Source organism: Magnolia sinica, chromosome 3 (genome assembly GCF_029962835.1).
Source record: "Magnolia sinica isolate HGM2019 chromosome 3, MsV1, whole genome shotgun sequence".
NCBI lineage: Eukaryota > Viridiplantae > Streptophyta > Magnoliopsida > Magnoliales > Magnoliaceae > Magnolia > Magnolia sinica.
The window spans coordinates 84393543-84412800 of record NC_080575.1 but is presented as its reverse complement, the minus strand read 5'-3'; the positions used below and the strand labels follow the sequence as shown (position 1 = coordinate 84412800).

Genomic DNA, 19258 nt, shown 5'->3' with positions numbered 1-19258 from the left:
GCATGATTCCGCATTACTCTGACATTGTATTCTGAGCACGCTCATATTGCGCACACACTTACACCACCCTTTAAGATTTCTATAAGCTTATGCACGATTGATGTGTGCAAGTGACGTTAGGACGTAGTCATAGCCTTGTCGCAGTTGGAGTGTGCAGCCGAACTTTTGGAGTTTCTGTTACTTTCATTATATTTTATTTCCCTTTCATACGCATTGTACTCAAAGTTTTTGATTATAGCGGATTTTGTGATGGTGTTCTTGTGGTTATTATTCGTTGGTTATGCTTATACTGAAACAAAATCATGTTTGAAATCCTCCTTATAGGATCCCAGTATCGGAACCTGGTGTATAGGTGCTATGAGTCAAGAATGGGGTACTACGGAGGCTATAGGCGCCAGATTCGATGATCAGAAATTTTATGAACCCGGTTTCCGAGTTTGGGGCGTGAAAATATGGCAGTGACAGAAGCATTTAAGGAAGGTGTTTTGTTAAGAGACATGATAAATCAGTTGGGACTTCAGCAGGAAGCCGTGCTGGTTACTTGTGACAGTGAGAGCGCTACCAATTTGGTTAAATTTTCTATTTATCACTCACCTACTAATAACATTGATGTTCGTCACCACTTAACTCGACAAGTGCTTGAGAAAGGAGGCGTAACACTGGAGAAGATTCACACCAGCGTAAATCCAGCAGACATGCTCACTAAGGTCATTTGTAGAGAGAAGTTCAAGTTCTGTGTAACTTCTATGGGCTTGGCAATGGCGTAAAAGAAGGACGGAGTGTGCATGAGATGCATTGATTGAAGCTATGATTTGATGCAGAAATGAGAGAAGAGGTCAAGAAATTGTACATTTGAAGATTAAATACATGGTGGAGATTGTTGTTAACAGATGTCTTAAATCTGAGGAAATTCAACTAGCCCGAGAAAGTTCAGCTGAAAGTCCAGCAACAATGTATTTTGAAATTTTTGAGAAATTAAACCAGTCGAAGGACAGGTTCGATTAGCCCATGCTCTGGCTCGACTAATTGAAGGGCACCCTTCAACTAGCCCAAGCTTTGGCTCGACTAGTCAAAGGTTACGTAGATTGCGTGCGCACTGCATAAATTTGAGGCGTTCCAAGTCGGTGCAAAAGTAAGTTTCCTAATTTATTAAAAGGAGTTTCTAGGGCCATTCTAAATCATGCTAAGGCTTTCTAAAGTTTTTCAAAGGATTTCTAGAAGGGGTTATAGGGTTTCAAAGGGTGTAGAAAGGTGAGATTCGAGGTTGTTCAAATCGGTTAAGTCTTTTCTCTTTGTAATTTATGCTTTTATAGTGAATTTCTATCGCTTTGTGCTGTGGTTTTTTCCTGAAAGAGTTTTCCAAGTTAAATTTTGGTGTTCTCTTGTGTTTGGTTGTTGCTCTTGGATTGTTATCCTATATCCATCTCTGTGTGATTCCGTGGCTCAATCTCCAACAAAACCTCTTCAGATACTAGGATCCATCGAAGTCGCGCTTGGATTAGGGTATGTTTGGATTGCAATGACATCAATAATGAAATGTGAAAATGCAATTAATAAAAATTACAATCCCTATATCTCTGAGAAAATAAGTATTTACTTCTTTTTCATCTTCTTTTCAAATTTGGTACTATTTATATTTACACCTGGCATGTCATGATCAACTCTAACAAATAAAATGACACCATGCGTTGGCACGCTTGTACATATATAATATGAGAAAAAGGCACTCACAGATCGCAAATAGAGATTGTAAGGATTCAAAAGATACCTCTACCAAAGACATGTGTCATAAGTAGAGCTATACACGAGCAGACTTAGCTCGGTCACTCGCTCGACTTGGCTCGAAAAAGCTCGAATCGACTCGGATTGAAACTCTGTTCGAACTGAGTCGAGACATATTTTGGGAGCTCGGAACCTTTCGAGTCGAGTCCGAGCTGGACCTAGCTCGACTTGGCTCAACTCGGCATTGTGCTCGACTCGGCTTGACTTGGCTCGACTCAACTCGGATCGAGTTTAAGTGAGTATATAAGGGTTTTTTTTAAAAACCCTCTATGCCCGACCCTACTCATTTCGCCCAACAGCAATCCTAACCCCATTTCTCCCTCCAAATTGCCAAAATCGACTGTTTGCTCGCTCAATACTCTCAGAAAATCTCCTCTCCCAGCGATATTCCTTCTTCCAATGTCTGTCTGGACGATCTCCTCTCGGCGATATTCCTCTCCCAAAGTGAGTCATCTCCTCCCCTCTCTCCATTTTTTTCGGCGAGCAGCGTCTGCCCGAGTAGCGAAATCCATCCGACCAGTGATCACTGGCCGGACGAACCCATCCAACTAGCTACCACTGGCCAGACGAACATTTGGTACAGTCCGAACCCATCCGACCAGCGATCACTGGCCGGATGAACCTCTAGACCTCGGTACAGTCGAATGGTGTCTCTGGTATAGTTGGATGCCACTATCTCAAACTCGAACTCGACTTGAAAAGTCAGCTCGAACTCAGCTCGGACTGGATTGAGCTGCTCGCCGAGCTGAGCACGAGCTGCTGTTCCAAGATCAAAGGCCGAGCTGAGACTCACACTGTCCGAGCCAAGCACGAGATGGGCAAAGCTCAACTCAGCTCAACTAGTGTACACCTCTAGTCATAAGTGCTATAACAGAATCAGAGACATGCACGAACGAAACCCTAGAGGCGATCATTCTCTAAGTGACATGTGACCAAGAAAATACAAGATACACATGTAAAAGAAGATGGTAACTCAGCATAATGATGAGGCAATGATACTTGGTGAATAGAACCAAATATGATTGGTTGTATGCATATATAAACTCGTCGGTGGTACACTAAGAAGTGAAAGCTTTCCCTCTTCACTTTTTTAAATATGGTAGCACATGACAACTTTCTCTCTTCTTTGTCCATAGCCAGCATGAGGATAAGATCAGCAACTCTCTATGAGGTCCATTATGTCATACATGTAGAATCCAATCCATCCAAAGGGTGAGAACCAATATTTGAACCATACATACAAAATATCAACTCGATAAATAATTATATGGACCTCATGAATGGGAACAATGTAAAATTTCTCCCCAAATCGCTAAGTTCAAATGGTGTGACATAATTAATGAGTTTGAAAATGCTTGGTATGAAATTGGGTCATTGGTACATGTGTATGGCATCGAGCAAACTAGAGCCTTTTACAGCTTGATCCAAACTAAATGCCTATGACTTCAAGTGCCAAGATAGATAGAGAGACCATAAGCAGTCATATATGACAAAGAACTAATACAGTTGGTTGTCTACTCAGCCACTTGTAAATGAAATTAGGCAATTTGCGAAGGGGAGGGTTCATCCTTCTAATGAATTCTTTTTACCTTTCAATCAAAATGATTTGTTCTCACCGTGATTACAGAGATAACTTGATTCACGCAATGTGAGAGTAAAAGGAACTCAATTGTATTAAATTGAAATAATGATACAAACTTACAATAAACTTTCTTGATGATTCAACATTTGTGGCATAAATACTGAAGTACCCAATGACTTGGGTAAAAATGAAGGGAATTAAACTATTGATAAGAAAAGAAAAATATCTTCCTCGTGATCTACCACTTGGCGTAGATGAAATGGAATTACACTACTCTTGCTCTAAGTTGGTACAACACTTAGCATAGATGGACAAGATTTTACTACTATGCTAAAGCAGGTCCAACGTAGCAGTGTAAATGAGTTGTCATAATCTAAGATAAGATATGTTAAGATAAAATAAAAGAATAAGCAGTGCCACGTTGTAATTTGATTTGATTTGTATCGTGTTGGTGAGGGCCCAGAGCTCTTCGATATTCCTCCTATTTATAGAGCTTTTGGAGTGGTTGCTGGAGAGAGATCTTCGTAGTCACTCCTCATGTTTGTTCATGTGGAAATAAGTGTTAGTGCCTAGAGACATTCGTGGCCTATTAAATAATGTCACGTATGTTAGTTATTTGTCATGGTTGGTCATTAGTTACATGCATGTTCTGTTCTCGATACGTGGAGAAGAGTCTTTCGAGATGTCACTTGTCGGTAATAGCTATCCTTTTTTCATGCAAACATGAATAATGCGCCGTGAAACTTAGCCAACTTGGTGTAGTCGTTACTCTGCTCCTCAGGCATTTTTTGTTGTAAGGCCTCTACACAATGCCAAAGTGTATATGCCAAATGCGTCACTTGTCATGATCATGTTTCGGTCGAAACCCAACCTCAATTTTAAGGTCGTTATGATAATTATCTTGCTTTGCCATGTGAGCAAAATAAATGGCATGTGTAACATTGTTGTACTTAGATGTGCATACCCATTTTGAGTTACATATGACTTTACGGATTCTGATTTCTTCTAATTATCAGGGCAGTCGAAGAAATCTTTCATCTATTTCTTATTGAGATTTCATTGCCATGTAGCATTATCCGAGTCATTAGATTTGAGGCGGTCAAATGGGCATAAATAAAAAGATATACCACATGGTAACCCATATATAAACCTATGGTCACATTGCATTCACAGTGTTCTATGTGGTGGAGCTCATCTGGATTATGGATATAGCTGGCTTTTTATATACCTAAATGTGTAGAATCTAATGGGCGGAATGAATTTTACACTTAAAACATGGTGAGCTATAGAGACTTGTTGTTTTATACATAAAGGTGTTGTAGAGGACTTAAGTCTCCCTTGGCCACTTTCTTCTTTCTTCTCTCTCCCCTCTAAATTGCTATACCCTCATTTCTCCACTTGTACGAGACTCGCCATACCCCTAGTACCATTTAAGCTCGACAAGTAAGTGAGGATAGCTCCACTACAAGAAAAAGGGGTTTTAGTCTTGGTTCAAAACTGTGGCTAAAAAGGTTAAAAACTGAGGCTAAAGCCTTTAGCCTCAGTTTTGCCTCAGTTATCCAAACCGAGGTTGAAACCCCCATGGCTAAAGGCTTTAGCCTCAGTTTTAGCAACCGAGGCTAAAATGACTTTTGTAGCCTCAGTTCTTCAAGTGAGGCTAAACGAACCTTTTTAGCTTCAGTTTTTTTCAAAATGAGGCTAAATCAAAATTTTAGCCTCCATTGTTTCCAACTGAGACTAAATCCAAATTTTAACCTCGGTTGCCCCCAATTGAAGCTAAATCTATTTTTAACCTTGGTTCTCAACAACCGAGGCTAAAGCCTTTAGCCACGGGATTTTTAGCCTTGGTTCTCAACAACCGAGGCTAAATCCAAGCCTCAGTTACAAATTAAGGCTAAAAATGTTTATTTTTTAAAAATATTTATTTAAACTACTAATCCATTCATTCAATCCACTCATGAAACAATCAATCATGAAAGCCACAATACCAACAAAACAGTTAACAACAGTCTATTTAAAGTTTAACTCAATCAAACTGCTACACAACATTAGGTTCTACAAATAATACAAAGTCATGGTTGCGCCCGTCATCACCGGTGCCGTCGTGCTTGGCGGACACTGAGACAACATTGCTCATCCATCTTCTACTGCTTCTAGGCCAGCATCATCATTGCCTCCACTAGCATTCTCCATTCGGATTATGCGTAGCAGGCCTACAACCTCAACAGGTAGAGCTGGCCTGCTGGCTGCATGTGCACATAGCGTGTGGCTGTCAAAACATTAGCAGTGAGACGCCTAGAGTCGGCGTGAAGGTTGGAGAGGGCGCTAAGGTTGAGGTTAGGGAAGACAGTAGCGGTAACGGGGGCAATTCACATTTAACCGGAGCCACTCGTCAATGCATTCCACATGGAAATTGTGCGCATAAGGGAGCCCCGAACCAACACATGCTCAATCAGGACACATTCTCTGAATTTTCTAAAATAAACAAATCTCAAAGTTGTCAGGATTCATGATAAAAACATCAGCCCAAGTTTAATGCTAGCTGCCAACCTGACAGGCTGACACAACCATCCTTCTTTATTCTGGCTTGGACTAACAATGAAAACATAATACCCAGTGCTCTATACAACTTGACCAAGAGTTGCGAGAGCCACTTCACGCTTTATAACAGCAGCTCCATCCAAGAGGGCTTCAACAATTACTGGCATTAGTTCACCAAGATATTGCTTCATTCCAAAACCTCCCTATAACAAGGACCACAACAAATGAATTAAGATCACACCATTGCTAATAGAGAAAAAACATTCATGTGGAAAGATGACCGGTAAGTGATTATCCTCACATCATGTGGTCCCCAAAGTGTAATGCAGCAAGCAAGTATGCTAGCCTCTATGAAAGGAGGTAGATACCAAAATGACAACATGATCACTACTTGTTACAAATTAAAGTAAACAAGCAAAAACTCCTAGAGCAATGCTTCGACAATTTAGCATCAAAATAGAACCTTTTCATCATTCCTTTTCATACCACTCACATAAAAGGCAAGCTAATTTAAAGTATCAGACTTGATGAAATTGGAACTTGTACCATAGCACACTGCATGATTCAAAATATAACCCAAAAAATAGGGAAGTAAACCCACCACCCTAGCAAGCTCCCCAACAGTTGCAAGAACTCTAGTGATAACACCAGTATTAGCATTTGGCCCGGTGCCTTCCCTTAGCTTCACCACAAGTGCCTAAAATGTGGCAACCTCACTAGATGACATGACATACATTTAGCTTGTACTAAGGACCAAATCACTGAGTTCTTACATTTTAGCAACTACATTTTGAAGATCTTAGGTGAATTATTCCATTGGCAATGACATGTTTATATACTAAAAGTAACCTAAAATCTAATATAATCTAATCTATAATAGATATTTCAAATATACTAGGATTAGTGGTGGGAATCTACTCTAACAGAGCTTGCTCATATCATTTTTCAATTTGTAAATGTAGTTTATGGTGGTGGAGATGTTAGAGAATTCAATTTGTAAACAGCTTTCACACAGAAAACCAGATTTGAGTGATCTACTACTGTCGCCGTAAATGAGAGTCAGGAGAGACTGCAGGAACTCACAGAACTTAATTTACATCAATAAACTGATAGTTATACACGAAAACAGAAACCATACTTAATCAATAGATTCTTGTTAAGGGTCGAATATTGCATATTAGACCCCGATTACTACCTGATTTTACGTACATGATAATGTCTAATATTATAAATAAATCGTGTTTTTGTTGAAGGATGTAATAAGGAGCTTTGATTGAAAAAGAGTATTAAAAGTATGGATTTAACGCTCCGAAGCCACCAGAGCAAGGAACAGACTCCAGGGGGCCAAGATCGACGGAATTATACGCCATGGATCGGTGAAAATCGAGAAACTGAAGCTCAAGCGGCCTGAAAGTCAGCCAGAATGCAAGATCACTGGGTTTCCATCATCTGTTCGACTCAAAACTTCATACATGGCCTGAGAGCCATAAATTAACCGTACATGTAAAATTTCATCCATTGGATCGCTGTGGAAGTAGCCCAACGGACAAATCAGCCCACAATTTACTGATCTGGGGCCCACCTGATCTCTGGATACACCTCATCTTCGGTCTTAACGCCTTAAATCATGTGAAGAACCAGATGGACGAAGGAGATTTTGTACATATACCAGTTGGACCCCACGTGTGCATTGCATGTGTACAGTGTGCACGTGCACCAGCCGTGCACCCGTGCACTCAAAGTCGGTCAGCAGGCGCTGACCGACAAAAACTCAAATTCTTCAAAAACGCAACAGCGTTAACGTTGTCTGTCTGTGGGTTTACTTAGTGGGCCCCACTCATCATGTAATTAGAAGATCTAGGCCGTCCATTAAGATTTCAAAGGCCTTATTGCCAAAGCCTAGGTGACAGAATTTTAGGAGATAGCGTATATCAGATTTCAACCGTCAAAACGCAAGATGAACGGTGTAATGCCAAATCTTGTGGGCCACAACGAAATCAACCCGTTCTCGCCCTTACCCAACGGTTTTTCGAAAGGATTCCAATGGACGGATCGAATTTTTCATTATACCTTTGTCATGGGCCCACCGTCTTTCACAGCAAAGACGCGGAAGCTCTGTTGCGCAACAGAGCTTGCGATTCTTCCTTGTGGGCCACCATCACGAGCTGTCTCTCCGATCCAGACCGTCCTAATTACATGATGAGTGGGGCCCACTAAGCAAACCCACAGACGGACAGCGTTAACGCTGTTGCGTTTTTGAAGAATTTGAGTTTTTGTCGGTCAACGCCTGCTGACCGACTTTGAGTGCACGGGTGCACGGCTGGTGCACGTGCACACTATACACATGCAATGCACACGTGGGGTCCATCTGGTGTATGTACAAAATCTCCTCCGTCCATCTGGTTCTTCACATGATTTAAGGCGTTGAGACCGAAGATGAGGTGTATCCAGAGATTAGGTGGGCCCCAGATCAGTAAATTGTGGGCTGATCTGTCCATTGGGCTACTTCCACAGCGATCCAATGGATGAAATTTTACGTGTACGGTTAATTTATGGCCCTCAGGCCATGTATGGAGTTTTGAGTCGAACAGATGATGGAAACCCAGTGATCTTGCATTCTGGCTGACTTTCAGGCCACTTGAGCTTCAGTTTCTCGATTTTCACAGATCCCTGGCATATAATTCCGTCGATCTTGGTCCCATGGAGTCTGTTCCTTGCTTTGGTGGCTTCGGAGCATTAAATCCATACTTTTAATACTCTTTTTCAATCAAAGCTCCTTATTACATCCTGCAACAAAAACACGATTAATTTATAATATTAGGCATTATCGTGTACATAAAATCAGGCAATAATCGGGGTCTAATATGCAATATTCGACCCTTAACACAACCCCCAACCAGCATTTTGCTAGTCCTGAGCAAAATATACGAAAATAAGTTGAGAATTCCAGGACAATTCGTAGGAACTCGAGTGACTTATGCAAAATAATTCAGATACGAGACTATTACATTGCATGAATGTTGGGCCTTACTCTCTCCTAGACTCAAAAACACGATTAATTTATAATATTAAGCATTATCGTGTACGTAAAATCAGGCAGTAATCGGGGTCTAATATGCAATATTCGACCCTTAACAATTCTTTTATCCAATGTTACAGAAAAAACTAATAATCAAGCAACCTGGTTGAATTTTAATGAAAAAATTACAGCACAAATTATGTCTGGTGAAATGAAAAGGTTGACCAAGGTCTGAATGCACACGGATCTCCACTGAAGATCATCAGCACATCAACCCAGAACTCTACGTGCAGTAAATTAAATTAGACTCGACAGAGCCAAGTTCTTCCAAGCCTGGGGGAGTTCATGCAATTGAGGCTTTGTTCCCATCGAAATAAAATTCCTAGGACTTCTTTTGTTTAGTTATCTACAAAAGAGAGAGGTAAAAAAGGGGGAAAAAGAGAGAGAGAGAGAGAGAGAGAGAGAGAGAGACTTATAAAGGGAGCCTTACCAATATATCATATGCAGGGGAATGGAAGTGTGGGTTCTCCCTTTCCGGTGCAATTTGTCGAATGTGGAGATTGATGACTTGTTCTGTCTCCTAGGCTGGTTTCAGGGCCTCCAGTCTTCCCCTGGTGTTTTTGACTTCCTCGTCTGGAGATTTGATGAGTCAGGGATTTTCTTTATGAAGTCTTATCTTCTAATTTCCCGTTCTTCACCCCCTAATGCAGGGTAGTCAGTCTCCTCCTAAAGTTGATGCCTTCGTGTTGCTCACTGGCAGGAACAATATTCTAACAATCTATAATATTATCAAAAGGTCTTTGGTGCTTCCTAATGTCTATCTCCTCCGCCTCAAAGATCCGGTCAGTGGATCAGTTATTTATTCACCGACACTTTGTTTATGAAGTCTGGAGCTGCATTCTGCTTTCTTTTAATGTTGCTTGGTTGACGCCAAATTCCATTGAAGGGCTGTTTCAATCCTGGCATGGGGAAAAGAGAAGATCCAGATAGAAAATAGCGATGCTTGCTGTCCTTTGGTTTATCTGGTCCAAGAGGAATGACCACTGCTTTTGGAATCGGAGTTCCTCTTCTTCAGAGATTTCTAGCAGGGTTAAGCTTTGTATCAGGGATTGGATGTCTGGTCAGTCTAATCCCTTGTTTCTTTTTCCGGGTTGGGGTTCTCCCCTTGTAATTGGGGGTGGGTTTTCTCTTTGTTCTTTTCTCTTGTTATTTTTATTTATTTATTTATTTATTTATTTTTGGGCCTTTGGCGTTAATCAAAAAATGATCAGTATCTAAAAAAAACGTTTTTGATACAAGGAACTTTTTGTTATGCACCATGTGGTGTTGATATATTGGCCGGTATGTCAGCACATGAAACGCAGCTGGCTGGATAAACGTGGGGTGGCTTTGGTATACTTTATCCAAATAGATATTAGTTAGTATATTCACCATCTCATGGAACTGTAGAACTCAGGTGTAATTTGATAAACATGTAATGATGTGATCAGTAAATTCCCCATGTTGCAATGCCCCAACTGGTAAAGGAGGATGTTTGATGTCTGGTAGGCAGCTGTCATTGAACTTTGGCTGAGCAATAGTGAGAATTCGTATCTCAAATGATTGGCAATATGTGATGTATCCACCTAACCCAAATAGCTTTGACAAGGCTATGATTTCATCATTTTATTTTTCAGGTAAGGAATTGAAATTATCATCAACGTAGTATTTGTAACTAACATAAGCAATCCGAATCGTAAATTATAAGTGTCATATCAAGCAATTTGAATGGGATAACATTATAATGGAATAAGAAGCACCAGAAGCTTAATTTTGAAATTATCATCAACGTAGTATTTTACCTCTCTCTTTTTTTCCCTTTTTATCTATATGGTATTCTGGTTGGAATTCTTCTGATGGAACAAGCTTTTGAAACATAACCCCAACAAATTCAACTAAGACCATTTATCTACAAGCAATGGTTCATAGGAAAAAGGAAAACTTACAATTTATAACTACGAAAGACAGAAAGGCAGTGATTTACTTACAAGAATCCAACAACAATTTGGTTCTTATAGTTCAAACCATCAGACATTCCTAGATCTCCAAGGCGATCACCAAGAAGTAACACATTAGTTCTCTTCTTCACTGAGGCATTGTCATCGTTTGGCTCGTCAGTATCTCCTAATTGGTGATGAAGTGCTGCAGCCATATCAAGAGCATGCTCATTTTTGTTCAGGACATGGATCGTCTTCCCTATCACCAAAATCAAATTGCAGAAAATACTTTTTTTTTTAAAGAAATAAATGGAACAAGGTACCTTTAAAATAATAATAATAATAATAATAATAATAATAAAGGAACATGGTTACCTCAAACGTTATCCCGTCTAATGCCATTGCATTGCTCACTTCTTCAATAGTTCTCATATCCACAAAAGCAAACTTCTTCTCGTGATTAATGTACACATTAACCACAGCATTGCCTATAAAAGCAAATGCCTTAAATCAGTTCCCTTCTATATTGCATGACAAAAAGGTATGATCTCAAAATATGAACAGAAGAAAGAAACTGCAATACTAATACAATATACCAACCAAGACCAGCACTGTTTCCTCCAATAGTAGACATAACACAGCTAAAAAATGTTGCAATTGTCTATTACAAAACCAAAAGAAGAAATGAATAGTTAGAGCATTTGAAAAACTTGGACTAGTTGTTGAAAGTTTGCTGATATCAGAAGTCAACATAATAACCAACTACAAGCCACTAGCTAATGGAGTTCATTAGCAAACAAAGCATGAAGCAAAAAAGCATGGCCCACCTTTTTCCCATCTGCAACCCTCATTTCAAGACCATCACTAAGGCAAATGGCCATCAGCAGCAACAACAGCTCCTTCTCATCCTTCTCAACAACTTTATGCAAATCAGGAGCTCTTGGATTCTTTCGCGTGTCAAACACATAAATACACATAAATACAACTTGACCTAAAAAAGAAAGGACCAACTATTCAATGATGGTGAACTACAAAAAACAAAGGGATCACAAAACCCATGATGGTGAACTACAAAAAACTCATGAAATGTAACAAAACATAAATATATATATATATATATATGTAAAAGATCACACATAAATGAATCCCAGCAAAAAACTACCTATTGATTCTTCAGCCCCTTCGACTGAGGTCCCTTAGCCTCGAGTATATCCATAGGAGTGACAAAATTTAGTGATGTGTATGGATAGCCAAAGTCGGCCAATGAAACCATTGTGAAAAATTGACACCACCCAAAGTTTCTGATGAAATAAAACCACAAAGACAATTAGGAAGGAAAATAAAACCGTCATACACCAGATAGTGGCTCATGTTGAATGTGTCTGTCTTCTAGATTCAACGGGCAGATCTGGTAGTTCCACGCTAGGACCCTTGGGTCGACGTGAAAGCGGGCTCCAAAGGAGCTACTATTCGGGGAGCACGGCTAGAGGTGTTACCTTTTCTACCAAACGGGCTGTTGTTCTAAAGAAATTTAAACTAAATAATAGAATTTGAAATACTACCAAACGAAGGTTTTTATTTATTTTATAATAAGAAATTCATTTGCAAATACTAGAGAAGAACTAGCAAGTATGGAGAAAATGGTGTACTTCTGCTCATCTTGAGAAAACATCTACTAGATTTGTACTTTCTGTAATTAACAAAACATAGCTGGTCTAGCCAATTCATAATAAAATGCATTAAAACTGAAGAAATAGATTTTAAAATTTGCATAGGTAAAATCCAAATAATTAACCTCATATATCTAATATATACTAGTAACATACAAGTAGTATTGGGGCACCATACCATAGGCTACAAGAATATCATGTCCCCTTAAAAAATGAATCCTCCAGGAATAACATATATATATATATATATATATATATATATATATATATATATATATATATATATATATATATATATATATGTCCATTTACATTTTCAATCACAAGTACCATTCATCATCCAACCAACTATTAAGAGCATTTATACAAATAAAAGATATCCAACCATGTACATCGACTTGCAACTTAACCTACTGGGAACCGTCATACACTGTGATGTCTTACAGCAGAGCGGTTTTGAGGAGTTACAAGTTGGACCTCTAAGAAAGAATATAAATGATGCCATTAAAATATAAATTAAACAAGATCAATTAAGAACATGCAACAGATCAATTAAATAATAGAGAAATTAAGAATGGAGGTGTGTGACTATGTCACTTTTGTGAAGATGATTCATGCCAATTTCTTTGAAATAACTTGTATGATCCACAATGATCACCTTTGGAATACAACCATGAATGATTGCCATCTCAAAAAAAACAAAGTGTACATGTGGCAGCTATCACTACGTGAAAAATGGAAAAATAAGACATTTTGAGATGGTTGTGAACCGTCTGCAAAATCCCTTGGTTTAGAAACGGCTCTTAACCGTCTTTAATATGAAGCAAAATAGTCATATTAATGTTGAACATCCACAAATCATTTAAGACGATCAGAATCCGTCAGTAACTTCGGAGAAAAGACGGCTATCGACCGTCTAGAATTAAAGACGGTCCTTATCTATCTTATATGCAATTATCTGAGACAGTCAAAGACCGTCTACATTTAAGACGGTCATTAGCGGTCCTATAACAGTCATCTGAGATGGTTAAGGACCATCTGTATTAGAGACGGTCCTTAGCTGTCTTTTACGCAGTTATCTGAGACAATCAAAGACCGTCTGCATTTGAGACGGTCATTAGCGGTCCTATAGCAGTCATCTGAGATGGTCAATAGAGACGGTCCTTAGCAGTCTTATGGTGGTGATTAGAGACGGTGATAAATAGTCTTATGGTGAACGTCCATAAATCATTTAAGACGGTCGGAAGCCGTCAGTAATGATGGATAAAAGACGGCTACTGACCGTCTGGAATAAAAGATGTCATTTGAGATGGTCAGAAACCGTCTACATTAGAGACGGTTGGGAGCAGTCTTATAGGAAGTCATTTAAGACCTTCAGAGACCGTCCTTGGCCGTCTAATCCTTCCACTACCACCCCACCCTCATACAAGGTGAAGCCTTCACAAGGACACGAATTGTGTACTGACAATGTTAGTGGCAAGGTCTTAGTTTTAAATCAAGCTGATCTTAGTTTTTTTCCTTCATCTTGGTCTGTATGAATTAATCAACAGATTAGATGTCAAATAAACAGTACAGTGGGCCTTAGGAGGAATTTAATGATGGATATCAATCACTATTGTTTTCATGTTGTGTGGTCCACTTGAGATTTATATCCATCTCATTTCTGGTATCAATCTCTAAACTGATCTGTAAAAATGGATGAACAATGTGGATAAAAGATATACTTCATAGTGGGGCCCACATGGCTGGTGGTAGGGGAGTAGCCAATCTATTTCCCTAAGAAGTCGATTACGTACAGGTAACTCAGTACGCTTAGCGTACTGAGTAAACTCTGTGGAGTTCATAATGACTTATGTACTTAATCCACTTTGTCCATCCATTTTATCGGATAATTTTATGGCTTGAACCCAAAAATTAAGCATATCCAGAGATCAAATGGACCACACTACAGGAAACAGTGTGAAATGAACTTCTACCGTTGCAAAATTCTTGGGGGCCACAGAAGTTTTGGATTAAGCTTATATTTGTGTTTTCCCTTCATCCATGTCTGTATGATCTTATGAATAGGTTGGATGACAAATAAACGTCACTGTGGGGCCTAGAAAGGTTTCAACGGTGGAAGTCATTATTCAACTTTTTCATATAAGACTTGTATGTACTTTAATTTTGGGCTCATGCCCCATTCTCAGCGGGCAACACTGATGGAGGGTGTGGATATAGTACACATACATCAAGGTGGACCCCATGGTTAGGACCAGATCATGATAGGTGAGGCTGGGCAGCATTTAACCCGCGTGGATATACTACATGCCACAGTCTGGGCCACACCTGTTGGGTAAGGTCGGGGGCCACACCTAATCAGCACCCCTTACCAACATGCTTTGTTGACGCTATCTCTGTGGCCAGGACCACCACTGGAAACAGTGGAATAATGACACCCACCCTTGAAATCTTCTTAGGGCCCACCTTGATATTTATTCCACTTTTTCCTTTGGTATGATCCATGTGAGCTTTGTATATGCTTCAATTTTGGGCTCAACGCCTTAAATGAGCTGGAAAAATGGATGGACGGCCTGGATAAACTACATACATTCACAGTAGGCCCGACTGAGTTTACTCAGAACAATAAGAACGTGCTGAGTAATGCAGTACACAATCCGATTTCGTTTGGTTTCTTAGTGTGGTACACCACCTAAACCGGACACCTAATCCGAACACGGTTTGGCTAGTTACGGTGGCCAGTGGCCGGTATTGTGTGGACCCCACCATGACATATGTATTTTATCTATGCCGTCCATCGGTTTTCCCATCTCATTTAAGGGGTTGAAACTAAAATTGAACCATGTCCAAAGTTGAAGTACACCATATCACAGGAAACGGTGAGAATAATGATTTCCACCGTTGAAACCTTGCTGGCCCCACAGTGATGTTTATTTATCATCCAACCTGTTCATAAGATTAAAAAAATATGGATAAAAGGGAAAACACAAATATAATATTGATCCAAAACTTCTGCGGCCCTCAAGAGATTTACAATGGAAGATTTTTAATTCACACTATTTCCTATGGTGTGATCCATTTGGGCTTTAGATATGCTTTATTTTTGGGCTTAAGCCCTTAATTTATCTGGTAAAATGGAAGAAAGGAGTAGATAAAATATATAAATCGTGTGGACCCCACAGAGTTTACTCAGTACACGTGTACTGAGTTACCTACACAGTTACGAATCGATTTCCCTTAGTGAGGTCCCCTTGAGATTTTGATATACCTAATTTTGGGGCTCAAGTCTTCAAATAATCTTTTAAAATGGATGGACGGAGTAGATAAAACATGTAAATCACGGTGGACCCCACAGAGTATACTCAGCATGCTTCGGGTACGGAGTTACTCAGCACGCAATCCACTTCCGGCGGTGGCTTACTTAGCAAGAAAGCACACGCGCAGTGCATTGCACTGTATTCACATTAGTAAGTTCCATGGATTTGATCATGGGGTATGTTTTATATCCAAACCGTTCATGCATTTGGCGAGCTCATCTTAAGGCTTGAGATGAAAAATAAGACAAATCTAACTATCAAGCGAACCACGCGAATTGTTTAAGGTGAAAATCATTATCTCTATCGCTATTTGTGGTGTGGTCCAGATGATCTTTGGATATTATTCATTTTTTGGATAATGCTTCATAATGATATCTAAAAATATATAAACGGTGTAGATATAAAAAATACATCACTACGGGTCCCATATAACTTTGATCTCCTTTGAACCATTCGTACAACCCGGAGCTCGAGGAGTGTCAGACGTGACGTCTTCGCATCTAGGACGTGGATTTCCTGTGAAAGGCTTTCGCAGGAAGCTCTTGCGCAAGTATTCTAGGTGGGGCCCATTGCGATGTTCGTGAGAAATTAAACCCGTCCATCTGTTTTTCGATCTCATTTTAGGACACATGAGAAAAAATAAGGTAGATCCAAGACTCAAATGGCCCACAAGAGATGAAAAAGTAGGGATTTATTTTTCACCATTCAAATATTTATATGGCTATCAAAGTTTTATATTGGTCTAAGTTTTTAGTTTTCGGTGTTTTCACTTCATCCCAGTAAAAAAGACCTTATAAGCAGTTTGGATGGCATATAAACATCAAGACAGATCCTAAGAAGGTTTCAACGGTAGGAATTCCTTTTCCCACTATTTCATCTTGTGTGGCCCAGTAGAATTTTAGATCCTCCTAATTTTTGGTCATATATACTAAAATGAACTCAAAAAAATAGATGAACGGGTTGGATTTATCACAAACATCACGGTGGGACCCACCTAACATCCCAAGCAAACATGAAAGGCTCGCTGTCGTCAGGGAGCTCTGCTCACCTCGAGCCATGTGACTGGAGAAGATGTATTGGCTACTCCTCATCCCACCAATCAAAGATGGTAAGTCGGTGCTCTGTGGGCCCCACCGTAATGTATTTACTTCATCCATGTCGTCCATCTATTTTTCTAGATATTTTATGGTATTAAAAAAAAAAGAGGTATATCCCAATCTCAAGTGGACAACATTATAGGAAACAATGGTGAATAAACATTGTACGGATCGAATCCAATCAGATCGGATTCCGGATTGGGTCGGTCCAGTTGACCATTGATTTGAAATCGATCCGATTAACGGTCCGATCTTGCTGGGCCAACTCGATCCGACCTAATCCTGGCCTTCGGTTCGAATCAGTTCGGGTACGATCGGGTCTAATCGGGTTGGATCCGCTGGATCGGTCCCTTTCTGCCCAACTCTAGCTCTATCTAAAGCTTCTGTGGGCCCCAAGAAGTTTTCAACGGTAAGAATTTAATCCTGATTGTGCAGTCCACTTGAACCTTAATCCCGATTGTGTAGTCGACTTGAGCCTTGGATCTGCATCATTTTTAGGCTAATATCCTAAAACGATACAAAAAAATGGATTGACGGTGTAGATATGACACATACATCACGATGGCCACTCAAAACTCATGCACATTGTAGGCCCGAGACTGGCGCGGGTGCCAAAGTTTTCCACCACTCAAAATTGAAAACTCATGCACGTTCCCTCTCAATTTCCTTTTTCCCTCTCCAGCTCTGGTTAAAACCGATTTATGTGTGAGAGAGAGATCAAGAGCAAAACAAGTTTGAGAGAGAGAGAGAGGTGGACCCTTCACCACAAGATCCAAGCCATCAAGAGGTAGATCCAACTCAACCAAACCATCTCCAGGTGAGTGCCTTTTCCTTACCCTGATGAATATGGGCCTTTGAGGTGGGCCATCTGGGATCAACGGTTGATCAAGGCATTTGTATTCGGTATTTGAACAGATGGAAAAGTTCCTTTTGTCGGTGAATTTTCCTTGCAGGCCGTTGAATTGCGTAATGTGTAGTGGATGGTGATTGTCCATTTGTCTAGAAGCAACTTGGACAAGTGCTGGAAAAGCCCAGTCTAGATGGGCCATGTTTAAGACCCAATTGTCGAAATGTGCCATAAGTCAAAACCATGGATGGGCCACGTCCATGGTTTGGATTAATCATTTGAGAAGTGGGTGTTACACATCATAGAAGTAGGATGATTTGCCTAACCATATGAGAATGGACGTGTGTGGAAATAGTTGATCATTCTATTGATGTGGGGCTCACATGATGCATGCATAAGATCTAACCCGTCCATCAAATGCTTCAGCACGTGTTACCATCACTATCTTAAAATCAGGCGGATTAGTGAATCAAGTGGGTCACACCATAAAGAACATGTCGGGAGGGATGTCCACCCTTTATTTACATGGAGGGTCCACCGTTGTCACGCCCCAAACCCGAAAATCCGATTCACAGGAATCCCGGTCGCCGAATCAGATGCCAACAGCGTCTGTAGTACCCCATTCTCGGTTCCTAGTATCCATATGCTAGATTCCGATTCTAGGATCCTACAAGGAGGATTTTTTTTATACATTTAATTCATAATAAGCATAACCACAAGATTACCCAATTCACAAAGGCAACATCACCACCACATATCCACTAATATAATCATTTTAGTACAATGCTAAAAAGGAAATACATAAATCGAAAATCAAGCTCCAGAAGACCACTTTACACTCCAAGCTCAACACCGCTGCAACTTAACATCACCTGCACGCATCTATCGTGCATAAGCTTATAGAAAGCTTAGAGGGTGGTGTAAGTGTGTGCACAAGGTAAGTGCCAAGTATTCAATACAATGCCATAGTCATACAATACCGAAAATACTAGTAATCCATAAATCGTACAATGTCGGAATAAGCAGAAATACTGACAAGATCATGAATTATCAAAGTAAGCAGAAATACTGACAAGATCAGGAATTATCAGAGTAAACAGAAATACTGACAAGATCACAAATCATAAGATGACAGAGTAAGCGAAAATACTGACAAGTCCATAAGTCATACAATATTAGAATACGCAATATGAATCAACTATGCAGATGAGGAGTCATAGAGCGCCAAATATCAAATGCAGAGGATACAATGCAATATACATTCCTGATGAGTAACACAAATAGCGTCAGCCATACCTAGACCATATAAATGCAGAAACACAATAACCCAAATTGTCATATGTCACAGATATAATGCAATATGTGGTGCGAATGGAGTGACCATGCTAGAGTGTGAAGTTGGGATGATAGTACGTAGTATCGCAGGC

At 39.9% G+C, this 19258-nt stretch overlaps 1 protein-coding gene across 1 annotated transcript; it reads right to left on the bottom strand.

Moving 5' to 3' along the window:
• Nucleotides 1-5835: 5835 nt before the first annotated feature.
• On the bottom strand, nt 5836-11995 carry LOC131240100 (uncharacterized). Its single transcript, XM_058238150.1, has 5 exons — nt 11728-11995; nt 11501-11561; nt 11276-11388; nt 6507-6602; nt 5836-6108 (listed from the first exon to the last, which is right to left on the bottom strand). Exons 1-5 carry the CDS (start codon nt 11875-11877, stop codon nt 5986-5988), a joined length of 543 nt encoding a protein of 180 aa, XP_058094133.1. The 5' UTR covers nt 11878-11995; the 3' UTR covers nt 5836-5985.
• Nucleotides 11996-19258: the final 7263 nt, after the last annotated feature.